General features: G+C 33.6%; 4 protein-coding genes across 5 annotated transcripts; 1 reads left to right on the plus strand and 3 right to left on the minus strand.

Annotated features, from left to right (window-relative positions):
• The first annotated feature begins 1,355 nt into the window (after positions 1-1,355).
• Positions 1,356-9,434, plus strand: LOC115953634 (28S ribosomal protein S33, mitochondrial-like). 2 transcript variants are annotated; one of them, XM_031071372.1, is made up of 4 exons: positions 1,356-1,467; positions 6,118-6,187; positions 7,575-7,807; positions 9,124-9,434. In XM_031071372.1, the coding sequence occupies exons 3-4, from the start codon at positions 7,590-7,592 to the stop codon at positions 9,215-9,217; spliced, it is 312 nt and encodes a 103-aa protein (XP_030927232.1). In that variant the 5' UTR covers positions 1,356-1,467; positions 6,118-6,187; positions 7,575-7,589; the 3' UTR covers positions 9,218-9,434. The 2 variants fall into 2 exon arrangements, with proteins under 2 accessions (XP_030927232.1, XP_030927231.1); XM_031071371.1 differs by lacking the exon at positions 6,118-6,187 and having other exon boundaries at positions 1,357-1,467.
• Positions 9,435-11,113: 1,679 nt separating this feature from the next.
• On the minus strand, positions 11,114-12,831 carry LOC115953635 (reticulon-like protein B8). The gene is made up of 2 exons (XM_031071373.1): positions 12,704-12,831; positions 11,114-11,446 (listed from the first exon to the last, which is right to left on the minus strand). The coding sequence occupies exons 1-2, from the start codon at positions 12,801-12,803 to the stop codon at positions 11,277-11,279; spliced, it is 270 nt and encodes an 89-aa protein (XP_030927233.1). The 5' UTR covers positions 12,804-12,831; the 3' UTR covers positions 11,114-11,276.
• Positions 12,832-16,047: 3,216 nt separating this feature from the next.
• On the minus strand, positions 16,048-19,419 carry LOC115954121 (zinc finger AN1 and C2H2 domain-containing stress-associated protein 11-like). The gene is made up of 2 exons (XM_031072020.1): positions 19,041-19,419; positions 16,048-17,332 (listed from the first exon to the last, which is right to left on the minus strand). The coding sequence occupies exons 1-2, from the start codon at positions 19,137-19,139 to the stop codon at positions 16,556-16,558; spliced, it is 876 nt and encodes a 291-aa protein (XP_030927880.1). The 5' UTR covers positions 19,140-19,419; the 3' UTR covers positions 16,048-16,555.
• Positions 19,420-20,817: 1,398 nt separating this feature from the next.
• On the minus strand, positions 20,818-22,945 carry LOC115953975 (40S ribosomal protein S2-3). Its single transcript, XM_031071814.1, has 2 exons — positions 22,164-22,945; positions 20,818-21,203 (listed from the first exon to the last, which is right to left on the minus strand). The coding sequence occupies exons 1-2, from the start codon at positions 22,815-22,817 to the stop codon at positions 21,039-21,041; spliced, it is 819 nt and encodes a 272-aa protein (XP_030927674.1). The 5' UTR covers positions 22,818-22,945; the 3' UTR covers positions 20,818-21,038.
• Between the last annotated feature and the right edge of the window lie 351 nt (positions 22,946-23,296).

Below are 23,296 nucleotides of genomic sequence, written 5' to 3' on the forward strand. Positions count from 1 at the left end.
GCACTATTTTAAGGTTCCATCGTACTATTTCAAATACCTTTTACCTTTATTTATAGTATTTTTAGTAATAAATTTTTAATTTCAACCAAATAAACTATTTGCCCGTTTGGATTCAGCGTTTTCCGCTGAATCCAGAGCTGCGTTTTTCCACTTTTTTTTTTTTTCGCACTTCACGCGTTCCAGGGACAACTAGCACTGTAGCAGCATCGTTTATCACTGTTCACAGCACTGTTCATGTACTAAAAAATATTAAAAATGGGTCCCACGATACTATTTACACATTTAAAAATTATTTTACTACAATACTTTCAATTTTCAATTTCAGCAATAATAAATTCAATCCAAACAGACCATATATCTTAACAAACCTAGGAACTGAAAAATGTCCAAACGCGTTTATTAGGGAGGGGCATTCTATTTGTATTTGTATTTCAAAGTTCAAACCCAATGTTACTTGTCTTTGTCGCCTTTTTATATTATTTATTTATTTATTGTTGACTAGCCGTTAAATAGGATTTGTGGGACCCACCATTACTTGTCACTTGACTTGACTTGGCACCGGAATGAAGAACGAACGTGTCTTTAACTAAGACCGTGTGCTGTCTTCTAATCTTTCACATCTCCGTCTCTTATTAATTTTTTTTTTTTTTTTGGTTAAATCCCTCTCTTATTAATAACTATCTCTAACTAAACCCAAAGTATTATTATAATAATTTTAATTTTAGCCACCAAATGAACTGTTTATTTACCGTTCGGTCTCAATTTGAAAAAAAAAAAAATTTTATTTTTAGTTAACAAGTAAATCAAGTTCAATTTTAAGGTTAAACTCAACCATTAAACAAGATAATCATTCAATATTTCAAGAATATAACAAAATGACATTCTCTTTTTCCACATAATAATAATAATAATATATTTTGTAATTTCTAAACTCATTTCATTGAATACGTACTACCTTAAAAACTAGGAAATCTTGTTTTCCATTAGATAATACTCAACCATTAAACAAGATAATCATTCAATATTTCGAGAATATAACAAAATGACATTCTCTTCTCTCACATAATAATAATAATAATAATAATAATAATAATAGTATATTTTGTAATTTCTAAACTCATTTTATTGAGTACGTACTACCCTAAAAACTAGGAAATCTTGTTTTCCATTAGATAGTAAAGTAAGTCTAAACCTACTTGTTCACTTAAATTTACCTAATTATTAATTGACTTAAATGGCCATCAATCTAATTAGATCTAATAATTATTGGGTTTAAAATAAAATATCATTGAAACCCATTTAACCACAAATAATATACCTAAATTTAACCCAGCAGTTTCTCAAAAAAAAAATCAACCCAGCCCTTACCAAAAAAGAAAAAAAAGAAACCCAGCCCTCTGACGTTTAAGGTTTCACGAGGGATTTCATTTTCCCTCATTTTCTCAGCCTCCAATCAACAACCCTCCGGTTCGTCCTCTGTCTCCCTCTTATTTGTTAAATTTAGCTTATTTGATTTTGGATTATTGATTTGTGTGTGTGTGTGTTTTTTTGTTGAAAATTTTGTTTTGATTTGAATTAGAGATTGATTACTTTTGGGGGATTCGATGGGTTGCTTTGAGATCGGAATTTCTGGCTTTGATTAGTTTTTTTTTTTTTTAGGGGGGGGGGGGTGGGGGTTAATAATTAGAGGTTGGGCTGTGTTTGTTTGCTGAGAAAACGAAGGAAAATCACAGTTTTTATTGGTTTAGGGACAAACCCATGAATCCTATTTGGGTTCTTAGCTAAATTCAGCTATTGATTTTGCTGAAGAAGAAAAAAAGAATCCTAATCTTTTGGTTTTAGCTTATCAATTTTTAGTTATAGTCAGCTTGATTCTTATCAATATTCAATGAAATTTAATTGTTGTCTTCTGATTGTTTCCGTGGAATTTTTTACCTAAAATTGAAGTCTCGTGAATAATTTTCTTTCATGATAAAATGTTCCATTTGATATTTTGGGGTTTTTAAATAAAATTTTCTCTACAATTTTTGCTTGCACTTTTTTTCTTCTGTAGGGAATTAATTGCTTAGGAGTTTTGATTGAATTTCTAGCTTGGGTGGTCTTTCAATTCGCGAGTTTGTGAATATTGGTTCAGGCTTATATTGGAATGGAATTATATGGGGTTTCTTGTAGGAGGTTTTTTGTAGTTGCATTTTGGGCATCATAGTAGCTAGGCTAGTCATGAACATTGTATGGGGTTGTGTGGATATCTAAATCTCATAGCTTTTCATCAATTTTCTTTTGGGCAATCACCTACTGTGTATGTTACAAGATAAAGGCTTATAGATTACCCATAGTCATTTAAGTGGTATTTCTGATATATTTAAGTGTGTATTTACTGAGTATCTGCAGAAGAATGCTTTGAAAATATGGTAATCTTTCCATCAGGAAAATGTTCCCCCCTGATTTAGTCTCTAATGCAATACTGTGTCACTTTTTGCTGAGTTCACATACAATATCTACCGACTATTCATGAGTAGTATTGGGTGCTCATCTCATCTGTATAGAGGGTTGGGACCAAGTTGTGTGGAATTGGCCCCTGCTGCTGGGATATCTTTCGTGTGCTATGAGGCATGCAAGAGGATACTGGTTGAGAAAGAAGAAGATGATTAACCTTAGAAGAGGCAGACTTTATTTTTACCTTTTTGAATAAACAATAGATGGTTGAGTTCTAACAGTTTCTAGGTAGGGAAAACTAAGGTTTACTGTCGGCGAAATTGGTTCACAGGTCACATATTACATCTATTTTGCATTTCTTTTTATTACAAGGATGTAGCTCAAGAATCTCCATTTAAGATAACCTATAAGATGTCTTCACCCGACCACACAGGAAGAGTTGTTGGTATTACTTTGCTGTTAAATCATTTCAGCACAGAATTACTTGATCACCACAAAGAGAATTCAATCTGGAATTTGCAATTAATCTATGCTCTATGTAACTTTTTATTAAGAGCCTTTTCCCCTCAAGTTGCATTTCATTTCTAAAAGATGTGTGCCTTATTGCTTACACTATCTTATAGAATGTTTTTGCTTTTCTTTATATTAAAATGACTTATGCTATTCTGCTGCTGTTTTTGAATATATTTGTAAAATTATGATTTCTGAAAATTCAGTGACATATTCATCATGACAGATCCTATATTTTAAATTTTAATGCATGACTATCTTTGCTTGTGTATACTTCAAATAAATCTAGTTGATAACATTTGAATTCTACTCATTCTCTTTTTTCGTTATGGTTTTTCAGAAAGTAGTTTTTAATTATAAATTGTTTGTAACCTATCAAAAAATAATTATATAATATTTATGCTTATATATGTCTAAACCATGCAGAAGTATTAGGTTATTTCTAGAGTTTCTCCAAAAAGTATGCTGTTAAGTGAGATTGAGTTTCAAGTAAATACTCGAAAAATTGAAAATGAAAGAGTGAGAGGTGAACAATCATGATCTCATTTTGGATGTTTTCTAGTGTGTGATTGTGGTGGTCTTGGAAGCCCAAAGGTTGTATTGTAGACTAATAAAATTGCTAAACTTGGGATTGAGTTTGCATAAACAATCATGATCCTGCTTTATCTGTTCCGTCACTGCCTCATGTGGGGCATCTGGCAGGAGAGGAATGCGTGTAATTTTGAAAGAAGTGAGAGATAAATTCATGATTTGAAGCTTTCTTTCTTTCAAGCCTTGTTCGTGTGGATAAATGCTTCAGGTGTATTTACTTTTAATTCTTTGACTGATTTGCTTGATAGTTGTACTTTTCATGCTTTATACTTTTATTGTATTGCTAATTCCTTAGTACACTGCTGTGTGCTTTGGTTCTTTGTATGATTTCATCTTTTTTCAATGAGGCATTATCGAAAAAAATGATTTTGTTTGACTGTTGCTAGCATGTTATTGTGGCCATAAATATCCCAGGGCTATTGTTTTCCCCCCTATTAGTAAGTTACACACACATGGGATTAACCTAAGAGCTCACCATCCACCTAGAAGTTATATGAGGAGGAGGTGCCTGTTGAGTCATAGCTCATTGACATAACCCAAGATTGCCTTGTAGACTAATGGATTTGAGTAACCTTAGCTCCAAGTAATTGGAGTTAGAGCTGATCGGGTCAACTACCCTTTTTTTTTTGGTCTTTTATGCAACTCACTCTCTCTAACCTATACGCATTCTTAAAACCCGAAACCCTAACCTTTGAGCGCTCTCTCTCTCTGCTTTGTCTTGGGTCCTGCCGTTTCCCCTTTCTCTCTTTATTCCTCAAACCTCTCCCTTACAAGCCATTCCCATTCGCTCATTCGCTCAGTTTAAAGCTTTATCTCAGCTTGCTTTGCTCGCTCTTCGCCGATTTCGGCGTATTTTCAGGTAATCTATACGATTTCACATTGGATCTGAAATTTTCTGCTTTTTTTCATTAAAAAATATACAGATTGCATCAGATGGTTGAATTAGAACTTTGTTTCAAAAAATTAGGGTTCGTTTTCTTCATCTTCTTCTATTTCTTATTTTTTGAGATTTTCGATCAAAATTGCATAAAGTTGATTTTTTTTCCTTTATCAAACCTAGGGTTTGATTCGATTAATTAGCAATCAATTAATGCTGAGTACTTCGACTTTTTTCTTTATGTGTGTGTGTGTTTGGATCTGTAAAACTATTTGTTGATTTGAGTAAAATCTCTATGGATTTTCAGTGGACTATAAATTTAACTAGGGTTTTGTAAATTTTGTTCCGTTACTGATCTGCTTGATTATGATTTGATCATTTTTTTTTGTTGGATTTTTTTTGATGAACCGTTTGGTCTTCACTACTCATTTGATCTGTTGAGTTGATTTTGCTTTTGAGTCTATTTAATCTGTATGTATATTTATGTTCTGTTTGTGTGTATATGTGTACATACTATTTGTGATTTTTTTGGTAAAAATAGATATGTGATTTGGTATTCGCTGTTTCATATTTTGCAACAAAGTGAAAAAAAATCGAGTTAATGCTTCTATTTCATCGTAAGATTTTGTTTTTTGGTAGATTACTTTATGCTTCCTGAATCTCATTCGAAGTAATTTGGTGATTGATTGATATTTTTTGGCTGTAAAACCCAAAAATATGGAATCATTGATTCAATGAAAATTATTAATGCAGAAAGACTGATTGCACAATTTTTATGAACATTTTATATCAAATGTAAAATAGCATATATAGCCACCAATCTACAGCTGACATGAAAAACAAACTGAATTTCTGTCCCAACATAAGACAATATACAAAGGCTGAAATTCAGTGCCACCAAAATTAAACCTTTAATAGAATGGAATGGAAAGCTCTGTCTGTATAGAGGATAGAATGAAGGAAATGAAGGTCATATTACTTGAAATTGATTTACTTAATATTGGGTTTCTTCCTTTTAAGACTTGTATGAGCTTTATTTTAGAATTGCTTGAATTAGTGTATGATATTTGTGGCTTTCAATACATAATGTGAAGCAATGCTTGAACAGAACTTGCTTTCTCAACTCCCCTGAAAGTGTTCAAAGAAATGCTTGAACAGAACTTTTCATCACCATATTTGATTGGATTGGTGTTGATTGCTTGCTTTCTAATTTTTTGGGGTGCATATACTTTAAATTTGTAGAATTTTAGTTTTTTGTCTATTTTCAGTAAAACTAAACTAAGGAGGTTGTAATAAGATTATAACATATAATTTAGCAAATATAAATATTCATTAGGTTAGTTGTAATCAGATATAATATATAGTGAAGCAACGAAGAGATCAATTTAGTCCAGTATTAAAAGATTAAATGCAAATCATATTCATTTTAAAATATAATGTTATAGCAACAATATAACCCATGCATTACAAGGTTTGTCACATTTTACACTTAGAAAAAGTAATGCAGCAAAATGGTTGAAATCATGACGAATCCAATCAGATTTTAAATTTATTAAGAGATTAGTAAGGACTCTACAGATGTTCACAAATTCAATGGCCCACCACTACAACCAATAGATCGAATAGATAATTAGATTGCTAGGATAATATTGATGCTACATCTTGTGCTACACTATCTATAGAGGTTTGCTTTGGTATTTCAGGTTCTGCAGCTGAATCTAGGCATGTACATTCATTCGCTTTACAAGTTTTCGAAAATAACGATTAGTATGTGTAAGTACGAGTATGGTGGAAGATATGAAGCTTTCATTTTTAACAATTTTTTCTCTTTCTATTTCTTCTATATGATTTTCGTGAATAAAAGGCAATAGAACAACTTAAGTTTATATACGCTACACAATCTGTTTGAGAAATTTTGGCTCTTCCTTTGTATTCAATATTTCAAGTTAGGGTAGGTAGATTAGTAGATATATAGTTTAGTGATCTAGGGAGGTGGATGAAAATTGTGACTAAGATACTTGGAAGATTCTTTCAAACATTGTGCTTTCAATCGGGGTGAGTAATTGGTTGCCATACATAGAGTTGAACTTGGAAATTGGTGCTGAAATATGTTCAAAGAACTTCATCTTTGAGACTTATTTAAGTTTTTATGTCGCTCTTTCAGATAATGATTCAAAGTAGTTGATTCTTCAAGTGATTTTTATTTGAAACTGATGTAAATTACTTATAGTTTTTGATAACGTTTTAGAGAAAAAGAATGATTGAACTTTTACTTTTAGTTTTAATATAGAGCTATATTCCATTTGCAATGAGATGCTGACTCAAATTCCATTGATGACTTACATTAGTCCCCTCTCTATACTTGTCATCAATAAGTTATTTATGGAATGTTTTCCGTATTATCATTTGACCCTTTTCAAGTTTTATACAGGTAATTTCCATTATTAGCAAGTATGCAGCCATGAAATGCAACAATAACTTTTGTTCATGAGCTGCAATGCCACTTGGGTTGATTACTTGATGGACAAAGTAGTCTCTTATTGGTTCTTTTAGCCCTTTCTTTTACTATAAGGTTGATTAATTATCTTTTTATTTAACTATCCCGTACATCGCACAGGTTAGCGACTAGTGGATTTGAGAAACCTTAGCTCCAAGTAATTGGGGTTAGAGCTGATCGGGTCAGCTACCTAGGTTTGTAGTTTATAAGCCGCTAAATCCACAACTAAGATTTTTGAATCTTGAGTGGAATCAAGGATGGTAGTTGAAATGTATTTCTGCAAAACCAACATAAAGTGCCCTTATTCAAGTTTGTTGTTGTTGGTTTTTTTTAATTAATTATTATTATTTTTTACTTTATAACGTAGAGATCCTTTTCAAAGTAGAGCCCTTTGGAGTTTGGAATCACCTCTAGCCAATAAAACCTATGGGCAACTAACCCTACCCACCATAACTAGTTGCCAGGTAATACAGGGCATTCACTCCTAATGGGCTAAGCAATTTATGCTCATACCCATAAGTTTCTTTTTTTAACACATGTTTAATCTTTATTCGAAATTTGTGAATTTTAGAGATTAACTCCACATTGTTATGCTCTAAAAGCATTGTCTCAGAGTGCCATCAAGTCCTCAAAGTTTAACCAAATCTTTTCTTTTTGACTCAGCAAGGTGAAGTGAGGATGGCTACTGGCAACCTAAAGAATATTCTGGCTACGGCAGTCACTAGAGGAGTGACCGAAGCAAGGGCAAGGATATTTGGGCACATACTTAACCCAACAGGCCAGAGATCGCCCCACAAGCTGTTACGCAAGAAGCTCATTGGTGAAAAGGTTGCCGAATGGTACCCACATGACATCATGAAAGATGATCCTCTAATCATGGCTCGTCGAGAACAAGAGTAATCTCTCTCTCTCTCTCTCTCTCTCTCTCGTGCCCATCAAATATTTGCTTAGGTTTCTCACTTAATCTCTTCTTCATGGAACTTATTACGAATGTCAAGGAAAGGAAAATCATGAGCTTCCTCTTCATCTTAAAATTATTATTTGCCTATTATAAAAGAAAAAGGGATCTTTATGGGCAAGAACCTTTGTAGCTCAACTAGTTAGCATCTACTAATGTTTCCAAACGGAGACATACAAGGTTTAAATCACCTCACCCCAAGTACGAAATTATCAAAAAAAGAAAAAGGGATTTGTAAGCAGTTTTGTGTCTTTTATTTGTGAGGATTTTGCCAATCATTGAAGTGTCTGTTATGGTTACCTATTTTGTACGGACAAGCAACACCTTAAGAGCATAGTAATTGAGCAACTCAATGCGCATGCCACTATGATTAATACTAAATATGGTTTCTCAATGTTTTGTTGATCAAATAGGGCTATTGTACACAGTAGCATGGATTTTAATGAATGAGAGAAGCAAACAATTACCTTTAGATTTCATACAATTTAACAAGTGAGAAACTAGTCAGTTTCTGGTTAATTTTCTACATTAACTACTGATGTTCTAGCACTATTCTTCTAGTTAGGCCTTTTCTGCTATGTTTAATCTTTGACGATTCTCTGCAATCTACTATTGATTCTCTAATTAGAAAGTTTGAAATCAGCTTACCTCAGATTTGAAAATGCCCATCTCTCTTGAAGGTGTTATACCATATGTTAGCTTGATATTAGAATTGTATTTGGAGGGATCTATTCCATTGCCAATGTTTGCTCTACATCTTTTTGTATTAATTTATTTCAATTGGCAAGTTATACATATATTCAATTGGTCACCCGAACTTTACCCTTCATCGCATTCTGATAAGAGGAGGAGATGCCATTTGAGACTATAAGCTCTTTAAACTATAACAACTAAAAGAGTGTGCTCTATCTTGAACTTCCATTAGAGCCGCATTCCCTACTGAATTTCTTAAAATATCCATGTAATACATTGATCATTTTAGCATATCATCATTTCCTCCCACACCTCCCCCCCCCCCCCCCCTTTTTTCTCATTTTTCTGGAAGTAACTATATAATGAAATTGCTTGTGTTTCTCTACTTGTATGAAAAATATTCTGCCGAAGCAATTTCTTTAAGAAGATTTTCTCCCGAGTATTTTTGTGAAGGTTGATGATTAGTACGATAGGAATGGTTTGTAGCTTTAAATGATCATGTGGAGCTGATTCATGTAAATTTAAAACGTCTGACATATACACACATTGTGCTTTGCCCAGGCGCTTATCCAAGCTTGAAATGTTGAAGCGTCGTGGAAAGGGACCACCTAAGAAGGGCCAAGGAAAGCAAGCTGCCAAACGTAAAAAGAATTGATGTCTTCTTTTGTTCTTGGAATTAGATTATCTTTTGAACAAAAAGGCTGTTAGCTTGTGGAATTCTCGTGACAACTTTCCAGGATGTTTTCCTGACTTATTTTTGCCTAAAAGAAGGTTTGAGAAATCAATGCATTTGCTTTTAAGTTACTGCCCTTTAGCCCTGGATGTAGTAGAAAATTGCGACTAAATTGAGTGGCTACTTTCACATTTACATGTGTGTTGTTGTATACCATGCATCTTTTACATTTTGGAGGTAATGTGCAAAACAACAATGCAAAAAAATTGTATATAGTTAGTTAGGCAACGTTTGAAACAATAAAGGAAAGTAGCATCTCGAGTCTTCAAGACTTGAGTTTCATGCGAAAAAAATTTTACCTATAGTGGCGTTTTTAAGACTTTCAGTGACGTTTTAAAACCTTATAGCGGCGTTTCCCTGGAAAATTTTTTTCTTAAGTACAGATTCATGGAGGCTTATAGTGGCGTTTTTAACCCCTATAGTGACGTTTTATAGACCTATAGCGGCGGTTTTATTCAATTTATGGAAATCGAGTCTTTAAAACTCGATTTTTAGCTTAATTTTTTCCCACTTTACACTGATGCACTTACAAATCGAGACTTAAAAACTCGATTTTTATCTTGGAACTCGAGTTTTAGACACTCAAGATGCTAGTTTTCAACATTGTTTTGAAACGTGACAATTAACTAAATTTTTTAATATTTATTGTTATTTAGAAAAAAAATTCTACATTTTGCCTTAAATCAAGATCAGTGACTTCTATTAACAAAAAAAAAAAAAAAAATCATGTACAAGCAAATCCAGTTTGTTTTGCTACTAAAGGAAACACAAAGGAATAATTGCAATTTTATAACACCCGTCATTTTCTTAGTAAGCAAAGGCATCATAGCTAATTAATGCTATTCCAATAATGTCAAACTAAGACAACATCATGTACAAGGAAACCCAGGTCTTTTGTAGTCCGATCTTTGTCTGAGACTACAGTATCTGTTTTGAGTTCATCAAAAACTCTTCAGACATTTTCATATATGCTTAGCTGCAATCACTTTAAAGATCAAATGTAGGTTTTTATCATTATGTTTTTGCCCAAAGGTTTCTAGTGAACTCAGTTTTATTATGTGTGATCTTCAATCGATTGTGTTACCTCTGGGGACCAAAATTTGCTTTTACACACACACACACACACACATATATATATATATATCTATAAAGAAAATGAAAAAAGTAAGGCTTATTATTATTTTTTTTTTGTGCAATTGGAACATGGTAATTGGTTGGAAGTTTATGACAGAAGCCATAGGCAAAGTTTCGTTCTTTCTATGATACTTTTGAGGATTTCGATAACAGTTATTTTTCTACTGACAAACATTTGGAGAGCCAGGGTTCCTACAAAGGTTGTATTCTTTGGGTTGATAGCAGCTTGTAGCATATTATAATAATTTCGTCAGACATTATTGTCATAACAGGTTAGTAATGTACGTGTAAGAAATCTAGGTTGATCGTCTTTTGCATTGTCCAGTGGCTGGAGAGTTGTGGTCTCTTGTGTTCTCTATGGTGTATGATGGATTATGCTCAAGACTGTGCCTTATGTTGTGGAGACCATCTGGCAGGAACATAGTAGGAATTTTGAGATTGGTGGAGCATATGAGTTTTGCAATTAAACTTTTACTTTTTGAGAGTGTTATATGATTAGACTAGTCTTTGTGATAGTTTACCCTTCCACTTATTTCTTTGATTTCTTGATCATGTGGATTTCAGATATCAATTCTTTTGGACTTTCTTGCACAATTACTACAACTGAGAGTGCCTCATCTTGTCCATACATTTTTTTTTTCCAATTACATGCCCAAAAAAGCAAAAGATTAAAGTGAACTAGTATTGGTAAACAAAGACCATTCCTTAAAATATAACTTCTGTTTTTTGTAGTCTGATTATAGACATTCTCCACTTCAATAACCATAAATATGAAATTCAATCATTCATTAATAGACGAGATGGACAAAGGAACTTCTTAAGATCTTAGTTATTTTACTACATTATTCTACTCAGATTTCTTCCCCTTGAGCTTTCCCTTAGGAATCTTGCTCAGGAGACCAGCATCCAGCTTCCGATAGTTATGCTGAATCTGTTCCAGGACTGCATATACAAAGCTGTCAACTTCATCTTCGTACCTCTCGTATAAGACTGGCAATGTGTGGGCATCAACAAAACCTACAGAAATTAAAAGATTGTCAATGATGAACTGTTGCATAAAACACCTGCTGCGTTAAGTTTAGTTCACATATATACAAGCAACCAAGCAACGCTAAGAATATAGGAATAAAGATCATCCAAATGATTTTCAAGTTCCTATATGCTTTCGACACAAATAGGGGGGGAGTAATCTTCAATGATAAACTCTTACATTTTGCCAAAAGGAAAGAAAATGGTTTGCCTCAAATCTTTTTGGCTGAAAGTACGTCGAATGATCATATAGTAATTTACTTATTGGTCCTTATTGATCTCCCATTCTAGACCTCTTTAAAATGCAGGAAAGTAGAGCCCAGTTTCATTTCTGAAATGCTACTTTTGAGGAATAGGTAGATATATCAGATATAAGTCTCATCCGTCCTATAACATTCGATTGTGTCTGTTTGGGATAGAATAAATTCATTTGCTCATTTGGCTTAAAAATAATCTGGGTAAAAAAACAGTAAGTGTCTAGTAAAAATGAAGACTTTAAAGAGGTATACAGCTTATTAAAGCCAGCTTATAAGCTCAAACAAACAAGAATCATTGCTGGCTTCAATTTCAGACAAATGAATAAATCCTCTTGTGAACCAGTCAGTACACACAAGTCATTCATCACATCTACTTTACTTCCAACAATAAAAAGCATTGCCATTCCGTGGTTCACAACTTCACATCATAAATATACATGCTTCATCAAAGACCATCTTCAAAACCCAATTATTCCAATAAAATGACAAATATATTCTTATTAGATGTTAGTTACTGCCCACAGTCCCAACATTAGTGGTTAGTGCCATTTCATTTTTCCTAGTCCATTGGAGAACTGTATTTGATTTAATTCTTAACCTATGCTACTTCTTGCAATAATGGATTTCTAATTAGTGCTGGGCCAAATTGGACAAGGAGAGATGGGCATATGGTGTTTTATGTAATAGCATATTGCACAAAGTTTTTCCAAAATTCTGAAGAGAAAGATTAGCATACTTCCATAAAGCGTGGCTTGATTGAATTTACTTCAATTTTTTTATACTATCTTTCTTTCTTTTTTCCTCTTTTTGATCCTAGATCCAAAATATTGAGAATTTTACAAGCAGCAAGTAAAATACTAAACTATGCATCAGAAGTACAGCATTCAATAGCATTATAAACTTACTAGAAGATCATGCAACATAAAATAATAATAATAATAAAGGATCACTCACCAACATAAAATAATAATAATAAAGGATCACTCACCAACATAAAATACAGTCAAAAAATTGCACCAGCTCCCTACCACAGCAGCAGCCCACAAGCTTACTACAACCTGTGAGGATTTCTTGACAGTTAATGCCATCTTCCAAACTAAAAATATATATGTATAACAGGCCAAGTGGTTGGGTTAAAAAATTCAATCACAAATCTTGTCTCCTAATACACTATGGAATCAACTGTGGCTAGTTCTTCGTATTCTTCAGATTCGTCACAAACTTGTAAGTCATTTTTTATATTAAGCAAAAATTATTATTTGAATTCAATCTTTTCAAATACATGTTCAAATAATCATATTCACCAGCATCATCAGTTTGTGGTAGGATGATATAAAATAAATTTAGGATTGTCAAGGGTAAATAAAAGAATATATACACACACACACACAAATAATTAAACAACATAAGATCGATTCATATGGATGAAATTTCAAAGAAGCAATAAAGCAGACAATCAAACTTGACTTGTCTTCTTCCACCATTGAATTACCAACATAACCTCTGTGGAAGGGGTGGAAGGAAGCAGGACAGGGCAGAAGCTGGAATTCCGGCTAAGCCAGCCACCGTGTAAACAATATTATAGTATTGTTGTACCGGGATTCCAGCGTTTTCTACCGCTATAATTAATACATATGCTCTCTCTCTCTCTCTCTCTCTCTCTCTGATTTCTGTTTTTAAATTTTTAAATTTTAAATTTTAAATTTATTTTATGAGAATGAGAATGAGAATAAAAATGATAAATGTGTGGGGAATGAAAGAATATATAGTAAGTTTTAATAGTCCGGTTGGGTGGCCTGCCCTGCCAAATGAAATGTCCAAACGCGTTTATTACGGAGGGGAGGGGAGGGGCATTCTATTCTATTTGTATTTGTATTTGTTTTTCCAACTGTTCAAACCCCTCTCAAAAAAGTTCAAACCCGTTAAATAGGATTTGTGGGACCCGCTATTACTTGGCACCGGAATAAACGAACGTGTCTTTAACTAAGACCGTGTGCTGTCTTCCACTCTCTTATTAATAACTATTTCTAACTAAACCCAACAGTATTATTATAATAATTTTAATTACAGAAATTTAATGTTTACAATATTTTTATAATAAATCTTAAGTAATAGATCGTTATTGATTGTTGTTGTTGAGTTAAAAAAATAATCTCAGTACTAAATTTAAATTTGAACCTGTAACAACTAACCACTTGTGATTTATTGTGAAAATATTGTAAAAATGTTATAGACATAACACTTCTTTTTAATTATAGCCACCAAATGAACTGTTTATTTACCGTTCGGTCTCAATTTGAAAATATATATATGTTTTATTATTATTATTATTATTATTATTATTATTATTATTATTATTATTACGTGAGAGAAAGAGAATGTTATTTTGTTGTATTCTCAAAATATTGAATGATTATTTTGTTTAATAGTTGAGTTTAAACTTAAAATTGAACTTGGTTTACTTGTTAAATAATATATATATATATATATATTTTGTAATTTCTAAACTCATTTCATTGAGTACGTACTATCCTTAAAACCAAGAAATCTTGTTTCTAACCTACAGATAGGAGTGTATTAGGCCAGACCCTCTGGGGGTCAACCCAAGGTACAAACTTCCCTTCTCACTCTCTCATTCTATTTTATTTTTATTTTTTTCAGATACGCCCAACTTGGCCATTTCTTGAGCTTATCCTGATGAGCTTTGCAGTGCTTGAAATTGCATATGAATTTTAGGCCTATTTGGTAAAAGGTTTCTAATAATGTTGTTTAAATGTTGTGAAAATACAATGTAGGTGAAAAAATATTGTGAAAATATGTACTGTGATGTTTAAAGTTTAAATAACGAAAATTGTTATTTAAACATCAGTATCAAATGGGCCCTTAATTATCATCTCCCATGTTGTGACTAAATATTGCATTATTTTGCAATACAGTTTCATTAAATCCCATATTTGCCACAAAGAACCATTAAAAGTTAGGACTTCAACTCTCTTTTATTTATTTATTTTATCTTTATTGATCAAGGTAGTCAATGCCATACCGGCCGGTATGTACCATACCGGTATGTATACCGGTATCGAAACATCAATGTTTCGTACCGGTTTAAATATCAGCCATACCGAGCATACCGAACGGTACAGAAAAAAGTTTTTTTATTTTTATTTTAAGTTTTGTAATTTTTGAATTTTTATTAGGACAAAATGGTAACTTATTTGCATTAACTTATTAGTATTATTTGCTTTCTTAGTATGCAATAGTAACTTTTAAGCTTTCTATTTTTTATAGTGTTTTTTTTTTCTTTTAATTGATACTAAAATTTAAAATCATGAATAATTAGTTCTAAATTGAGAAAATGTTTTATTGTAAACTTTTATATTTATTATAATATATATACACACACATACATATATATATATTTATTTATTTATTTATTTATAAATATAAAAAATAGCGGTAAACCCAAAACGGTACACCGGTATTGATCGGTATCTGAAATATATTGTACCATTGGCCAAACCGATACAGCCTTCAGTACGGTATTAACTCCCTTGTCATTGATACGTTTGTTGGTTCTTAACTTTCCATTGATTTGGAGAACACAGATTTTAATAATAGCTACACCAGCTAACAACTCAAGTTAATGTGAAGGAGAAGATTCGAGATTAATGATAATTGGTTTTTGTTCCTTGAAGCAAACTCAACATAAATTTACTGTTGTGATATCCATTATACCCTTCCTATTCCAAGTCTCTTTTCGATTAGAAAAAATTAATTGCCTCAGCAATTTCATTATTAAGATAGGGTAGCCCTCACAATAGGCCATGACTCAATGGCTTCGAATAATTTCATAGCCATGCTCCCAGAATAGGTCATGGCTGAATGGCTTCCAATTATAGATCCATTCCTCTTTTTGGAGAACCTGAGCCACAATCTAGAGCAACATAATGTTTTCAATTATCATATTGTCATGTATCCCTAAACTACCATATATTCCAATATTCCTAGCAAATTATTAAGAAAAATAATGGGAGAGGGAGAAGAGGGTTCAAACCACAGACATGAAGCAACACAAAAAATGTCATTACAACTAGGTTATCGCTTGAACCCCCATGTTAATGTGTCAAATATTGAACTCTTAATTGTATAACGAAAACAATAAACTCAAATTTCTAATATATAGAAATTTCCAAACTAGAAATAGCTCCCTTCTACAGCTAAAGAATCCATTAACATATAAAATCTTTTCAACTGGATGCTGAATTCACAACAATAGTTGTTGTTGCTAACTTGGTACTTGCTTCCATTATCTTAGCTTTTGGGGAAATGCTATTTAATTTGTATCAGCATTAAAAGGATAGCTATATTTATTTACTTATTTATTCATGTCTCCTAGTCCTAGTCCTCCTCTTGGGTACTTATACAACAGACTCAAATGAAAGTAAAACTAAAAAAAAAAATTGTTTCTACTCCTAACCAAAATATTACAAGACCCAGAAAACTTCATCTTAAGGTCACCAACACAACATAGGAGAAGAAAAAAATTTGACATGTCACAATAATTCTAAATAGGTTGGTGATCTCTGCTCATTTCTATACCCTCTTCACAAGAAAATAGGCCGCCAATAACAATTAACTAGAAATACAACTTCATGGTCAACGATTGATTTCACGATGAACAAAGCATTTTGCATTAAAACTTACGATTTAACAATTCCAATGATTGATTGAATGCTCAGAAAATATTTGCATTTTTCAGAGTCTTAAATCCAAGCAATGCGTAAAAGTATATGCACTTTCTCCAAAAGTACACTACACTTTGCTGTTTTGACAATCATACCTAAGTTCTTGAAGTACCACCATGGTCCCTCTCAACATGCTGCACAAGAGACACTGGATCACGAAATCCCCTACTACACTTTGGGCAGACATCAATTGTCACCTTCTTCACCCCAGGTCGATTGCCATTCCTTTCATGGACTTTCTCCACATGCTCCACCAGAGTTGTAACAGAGGAGAACTTTGCACCACACTGTGGGCACTCCTCTTGTCCAATCCCACCACTGCTGCTGCTGCTCTGCCCCATCCCATCCTTTGCGATCTGCCACTTTTGGCTAATTTCAGTGCTCAATTTTGACATGCTTGCTTCAGCTGAGGCTCGAACTGTTGAAGCTGCATTAAGAATGCTTGTAGCCCACGCGGAGGAAGATGAAGTTGGAGCTCGTTTGGGTTTTGACTCTTCTTTTCTACTCCTACTTAAAAGACCCATAAATGGGAAACCTGCTTCTGATTTCTTCGGCCCAGGACATTTGTGGTCGGGTCCAAACCTGTGCTTCAAACAATGGTCTACCAAGCAGTCCCTGCACTTGATTGTGTTTGAGAATGTTAGGATATCCTTGCAACCAGGGACAGGGCATTTTTTCTTCTTTGTGACTTTCTCATAATTTGACGGATCACACTCGGTGTTGACATGTGTCTCCCAAGTAATGTTTGGGTCTTCATCAGGAATTAGGCGAACTCCTTTGGCACAGAGTGGGCAGATGACAACAGTGACATCTTGTCTGTCAGCATTTGGACAACTGTGTTTGATGTAGCTTCGGTGCTCCAAACAGAACACCTGTAAAAAAATTGTCATGTTTTAGTGGCACAAATCAAAAACTCCCAAGAAGAACATACAATGCAAGAGCTCAATGGTCCACAATTTGAGAAGATTAAGGAGGAAAGATTTGAAAATAAAATTCTTATATACCCATCCATAAAATACAAGATAAAATACAAATGTAAGAAAACCACAAGGAACACAGCACCAGCCAATCCTCCCTAAAGCTCAGACATCAGCACCAGCACAAAATAACAACAAAAATTAAATCTCACATGAAGTAGTGGAAGTCAAATGCCACAGTAAACAGGAAAGAATCAAAAGATAAAAACACATTACCAGCCTAACCCACTAAAGGGCAGGCACAAGATAACAACAACTACCTTGACTAGTCTGTAATAATTTTAACCAATGAACATGCCAATGAAGACAAGACATAAAGGATCTAAAATCACTTAATACAAATACCATCACAAAGGAATGTGGCCCCTACATATTTACACTGCGCTTTTAACATCAAAATGGTTATTCTTCTATGTTTATTTGGTTACAAAACAACTGCTATTTCTGAAATCATCTAAACATCAAAACGTTGGTTTTGGATAACCAAAGTTGATTCCAACTTTTATTTGCATACCAGGATCCTTTAACTTGTTTCCAAAGACATTCCAACTTTTATTTGCATACCAGGATCCTTTAACTTGTTTCCAAAGACAGAGACAAGCATAGAACACATAATGCGATGCCTTAACACTTCCTTCTGGAATAAAAACTTATTATCAATTCCACTGCTTCTACTTTCTAGCCATTCAAGTTACATGCAACAAAAGAGCAACCACTGAAATGATGACATAACAACAAAAGAGAGAAAACAAGAGCTATACAAACTGAACTATCAAGAGTGGGAAGATTTATTGTATGCAGAAAAAAAAATGTTGAAGTTGTCATTGTGGGTGCTAACTGTGTGATTGGTGCTTTGCTATAGAGCAACATTACTGCATGTATATATCAGTGATCCCTAAAAATCATTTATACACTTCCCTAGGGGAACACCAATATTCAAAGTAGTCAATTAATCAGATCATTAACAAAATTCACAAACCTTCTTTACCCACCACCAGCTATGTGATTTTTGATACAGGCAAGCAGAAGCAAAAGCAAGTACGAGATAGACCAAAGGAAAGAGTGGTTCGTTCTAATAAAAGAAAAAAGCCTATTTGATAGAGTAGAAAGAAAGTAGGAGTAAAGGGGTTCCAGCTAAACTAGTAAAGTCTCTTTTTTTCTTTTTTCCTTTTTTTTTTCAAGTCTCTTGTCATGGAATAAGGGACATGGGTTCAATTCCTGCCTACAAAAAAAAAGGTAACCAGTTGGTGGGTTAGCCTAGAGATAAAAAGAAATCATAATGAAGCAGATGTCACAAATTTCGAATCCAATTCTTGTATCTATCAAAAAAAAAAACTAGGGGCACAGAGAGAGAGAGATTGTGAAAGCATGCATGCATGGATCTAAACAATTAATTAAACAAAACACACACATATACATATATATATATATATATATCCTGATCCTGATGCGAAAATCAAACAAGTAGAAGGGGTTTAATTTAAGAACAATGACCATAAGTTGAGAACCCATGTTCCAAACTAACATATAGAATGAATGAATGAATGAATGAGGTGTAAAGTCATAAAAACATAAATGAAAGAAAAGAGAAATGGGGGGTGACCTGGCGGCAGCGATCGCATGTGAAGGGCAAGAAATCGATGAGTTTGCAATCGTCAAAGGAGCAATGCTTACCGAGATCTGGGAATTCCGGAGTTCCCATTCTCGAACTCAAAATAATTCAGTCAATATTCAAATCCACCTATCTATATCTATACCCCGTTTTTTTTTTTGGTAAGTAAAAGTAAACTATACCCTTATTAGAGAAGAGAAACAGAGATATATGGAGAGTGGACTTTGTCCCTGGATTTTGGTGTCCAGAAGCTTTCGGCCCGGAACCGAAAGAAAGACAGAAAGAGAGAGAGAGAGAGAGAGAAAGAAAGAGTCCTTCGGCTTACGGACTTGGAATGGAGCAGGACCAGAAAGTCTCCGTAATTCCAAATTAATATTAAAATAAAATTAGTGTTGGACTTTTCTATGAGACGAAACGGACCTTAAGTTGAGATCACAGCCCGTGATTGTCCATGGCCCGGATAACTCGGATTAAATTCCTGTAGTGTGTATGTAATTGTTTCAACGATTTTTTTTTTTTTTTTTTTTTTTTTTTTTTTTTAATATACGAAACTGAAACTTTATTAACATAAACGAAAAGAAACTAGCATACTCTAATAAATAAAGACTCTCCTCAATTTAAGTAACAAATTGCCTGACATCCTAAACATGTTTTGCTAACAAGTGAGCTACCTAAATACTATTCTTAATGTGAAATAGGAAAACTATGAAAAACATAAATGTTTAGGAATTTTCAATTTATTTTATTTTGAATAAGTTTTTAATTTTATCAAACTAAATTATATGTTTAAGTTTGATTTATTTTCTTATAAAACAAGTTCGAACTTGTTTACAAGTTACTTTAGTTAATTATATAAAATATATTTTTGTTATCAACCTTGTCAAATTTCAAATAATAACTTGATAGCTTATGTACATAATTTATTCACAAATCTATATAAAAATATAATATTGCATATATTTAAATAGAGGCTTTTTTCAAAAGTTTTATAACTTAATTAACTCCTCCTGATATTTCTAATATAGAAGTTCAAATGAATAAATAAATAATAAATAAAAATAAAAAACTTGTTTACCGACAAATTATTATGTTGAACTTAACTTACTTGGTAATTGAGCTTAAAGTTAGACTTAACCTTGACTCATTTGCTAGATAAATGAACATAATTAGGTTTTTCTTCAAGCTTGGCTCAAACTATTTATAAATAACTTTTTCAGAAATACCCACATCATAATTTTTATTTTATAGATAGTTTCATCCTATATCATCAAACTAAAATTCATTAGAAGTTAAGCTAACTCAAACCCACTACCTACTAATTATATACTCCAAATTCTATTTCATTAAAATATCAATTTTCTTGATTTTTTTTAATTATTTCTTTTTTTCACACACGAACCATCACTCACTCTCTTTCTTCATTCTCGAAATAAGTAAAAAAAATACAAAAAACTAAATAGTGCTATTGTAAATTTAAAAAACTTAATAGTATTTTTATAAATTTTCATAGGTATTGTAGTTGTGGATCAATTTTACACAATCATAAATTGTATGTTAGAAGAGTATTGCTTATTTATACTATCCTTTTTGCCATCAAAAAATCTAGTAAACAATCTTACCACAACTCTGAAGTGACAAAATGTAATTCACTTTAATCGCTCTGGTACAGCTGCAGCTACCAAAATGCAATGTACCATGAAAAGGTTCAAGCAAACAGAAATCAGTGGCCATGCACCTTAATTTTCCCATGATGTGAAACATTTCAAACGGAATCAAATTAACTCTCTCATTGGATTTCATATAGCATAAATATTGAAATATCCATACAAAATTAATCATAAAGCCAAAATAAGCACAAAATCATCGGATTTGATAGTCCAATACCAAAACCTTGAATGAAATAGAAAACTTCTCAACCAGCAACATGTACTCAAAACTCAAAAGTCTCTAAAAAAATATTTGTCTCGTCATTGTTATAACCAAACTAGCTCAAGCCTCAACCCTCTGGCTCTCAGGCTCCTCCAGGATTAGCTTACCAACTGGTTTTGACAACAGATCTGTGTGCTCTTGGAATGGGGACTTTGTAAAGCGAGTTTCTTTCCAAAACTCAGGAGTGAGGAACCCATAAGTTTTCAGCAGACATTCAAAAGTTGCCTGTAAAGAAAGAAAAACAGAGACATTATGACCCACAGATTTATAACTAGCACATTAGAACTTATAACCGTTAACCACCTTTTATGTTTATTTTTTTCCTTACTGATGAATTAGTGAATTTTATTCAAAACAGACAGATGAATGAGTGATGTATGTACTGGACAATAGAGAAAGGTGACTAATTGAAGGTGAAAAGGGGAGACACATCTTAAAATACATCAAAATATGGACCTTAGGAAAACTTTAATAGTCTATTTATGGTGGATAATGGAGTTTAGACCATTTTTACAATCCATCTTTGGTTTCTTTAAATGACTAAGCACTAAAGAGCAAAGATGCTTGATATTAATTAATTCCAATGGCAAGTAATCTCATAGAAGACAGTAGAAATTATGCATTGCAAATGCTAGTACTAGTTATGAAGGCTTATCTAACATCGACTAAGAGTCTAAGATCATGGAGTCAAAACTTAATTGGCAATGTGTTTCTGCAGTTGTAACATAAAAAAGTCGTTACGTAAAACCATCAACTTGCCCACTGCTGTCAAGGATACACCTATACAATTCAAAATGCAGTAATTCCATAGATACAGATGCTCACTTTACATGATAAGGCGAACAATAAGTACTATTTCAAAGTCAATCATAATTCACTACGTTGCAGTAATAAAAAAAACAAACTTGATACGAGTAGCAAGGTTAAAAAATCAGATTTTGAAATAAGAGGGTTAGATTTTAGCGACATTTTACCATGTTTTCAACAGTTAATAAAATCATAGGCATAGAGACATTAAGAGGCACTATCTGTATAGAAGAAAATCAATTGACCAATACAAAAAAGAGCCCATTTCTGAAGTTAAGTCATACAACCCAATTCACTTAAAAAGAATGGCATAAACAAAATTGATTATGCTATAGTTATGAAATGATTATGGTATTAAAAACAAGAGAGAGAACCAACCTTGACAAAGTTTCCGAGTGTCTTAGTTGAGCCCCTGGAAGAGGTGAAGACATCGTCAATCCCAGCAAATTGAAGCACCTTCTTGGGAACTCTAGCGGCAACAATCCCGGCACCACGTGGCGCAGGGACCATACGGACGGTGACGGAACCACACTTTCCGGTGACCTTACAGGGCACCGTATGGGGCTTCCCAATCTTGTTCCCCCAGTAACCCCTCCTCACAGGGATCACAGACAACTTCGCCAAAATGATAGCACCACGAATGGCGGTGGCGACTTCCTTGCTGCACTTGACGCCAAGTCCAACGTGGCCGTTACCGTCACCGACGACGACGAAGGCCTTGAAACGGGTACGCTGACCGGCACGGGTTTGCTTCTGAACGGGCATGATTTTCATGACCTCGTCTTTGAGGCCAGGGCAGAGCTCGTCGATGATTTGGTACTCCTTGATTGGGAGAGAATGGAGGTAGATCTGCTCCAAAGACTTAATCTTGTTGGATTTGACGAGACGTCCGAGCTTCGTGACTGGGACCCACTTCTCCTCCTCCTCGCGACGGGCCCTGCGCCTTCCACCGCGTCCCCTGTCTCCCCTGGGACGTCCTCCGCCGAAGCCTCTGCCGAAGCCACCGCGTTCTCCTCCACCACGCTCAGCCATGATTTCTTTTGGAAATGAGAGAGAGTAGTAGAGCAGTGATGAAGGAAGGAGAAACCCTAGCAGAGGATATGAGAGATTTTTATATGTGAAGTACTGTGGATTGCATCATCTAGGGTTTTGGAGGTATGGGTTTAGGATTCTGCGGATTAGTGGATTTTAGGGCTTTAGGCGGGGCTTCTATGTTGGGCTCACTAAGTGGGCCAATACAACTATTACACTTAGCCCAAAATAAAACTCAGAAACACCTTCTCCAGTTTTGAATTTCGACGTTGGAACACAATTTAATTAATTATCGAATCCTAGTTTTTTTTTTTTTAATAAAGATACATAGGGTTTTTTTTTTCTTTTTTAATTATCATTATTATAGATACTTAGGATTTGTACCCCTGAGTCCACTCCATGATGATTACTTTGGTTTTGGTCTCATATTTTATTATGCATGTTCATGGAGATAGTATATAAAATAAAAATACTTGACC

This window comes from Quercus lobata, chromosome 7 (genome assembly GCF_001633185.2).
Source record: "Quercus lobata isolate SW786 chromosome 7, ValleyOak3.0 Primary Assembly, whole genome shotgun sequence".
NCBI classification, from domain to species: Eukaryota; Viridiplantae; Streptophyta; class Magnoliopsida; order Fagales; family Fagaceae; genus Quercus; species Quercus lobata.

What these genes read in the sequence shown, in the direction of transcription:
- LOC115953635 (XM_031071373.1), bottom strand. Translation starts at nt 12,803, where the DNA reads ATGGCATTAACTGTCAAGAAATCCTCACAGGTTGTAGTAAGCTTGTGG. An exon ending in TTTGACTGTATTTTATGTTG is followed by an intron (nt 11,447 to 12,703) that starts GTGAGTGATCCT and finishes TAATTTCTGTAG; the next exon opens with GTTTTGTTGATGCCCACACA.
- LOC115953975 (XM_031071814.1), bottom strand. Translation starts at nt 22,817, where the DNA reads ATGGCTGAGCGTGGTGGAGGAGAACGCGGTGGCTTCGGCAGAGGCTTC. An exon ending in CACTCGGAAACTTTGTCAAG is followed by an intron (nt 21,204 to 22,163) that starts GTTGGTTCTCTC and finishes CTTTCTTTACAG; the next exon opens with GCAACTTTTGAATGTCTGCT.
- LOC115953634 (XM_031071372.1), top strand. Translation starts at nt 7,590, where the DNA reads ATGGCTACTGGCAACCTAAAGAATATTCTGGCTACGGCAGTCACTAGA. An exon ending in ATGGCTCGTCGAGAACAAGA is followed by an intron (nt 7,808 to 9,123) that starts GTAATCTCTCTC and finishes TGCTTTGCCCAG; the next exon opens with GCGCTTATCCAAGCTTGAAA.
- LOC115954121 (XM_031072020.1), bottom strand. Translation starts at nt 19,139, where the DNA reads ATGGGAACTCCGGAATTCCCAGATCTCGGTAAGCATTGCTCCTTTGAC. An exon ending in CATGCGATCGCTGCCGCCAG is followed by an intron (nt 17,333 to 19,040) that starts GTCACCCCCCAT and finishes ATTTTTTTACAG; the next exon opens with GTGTTCTGTTTGGAGCACCG.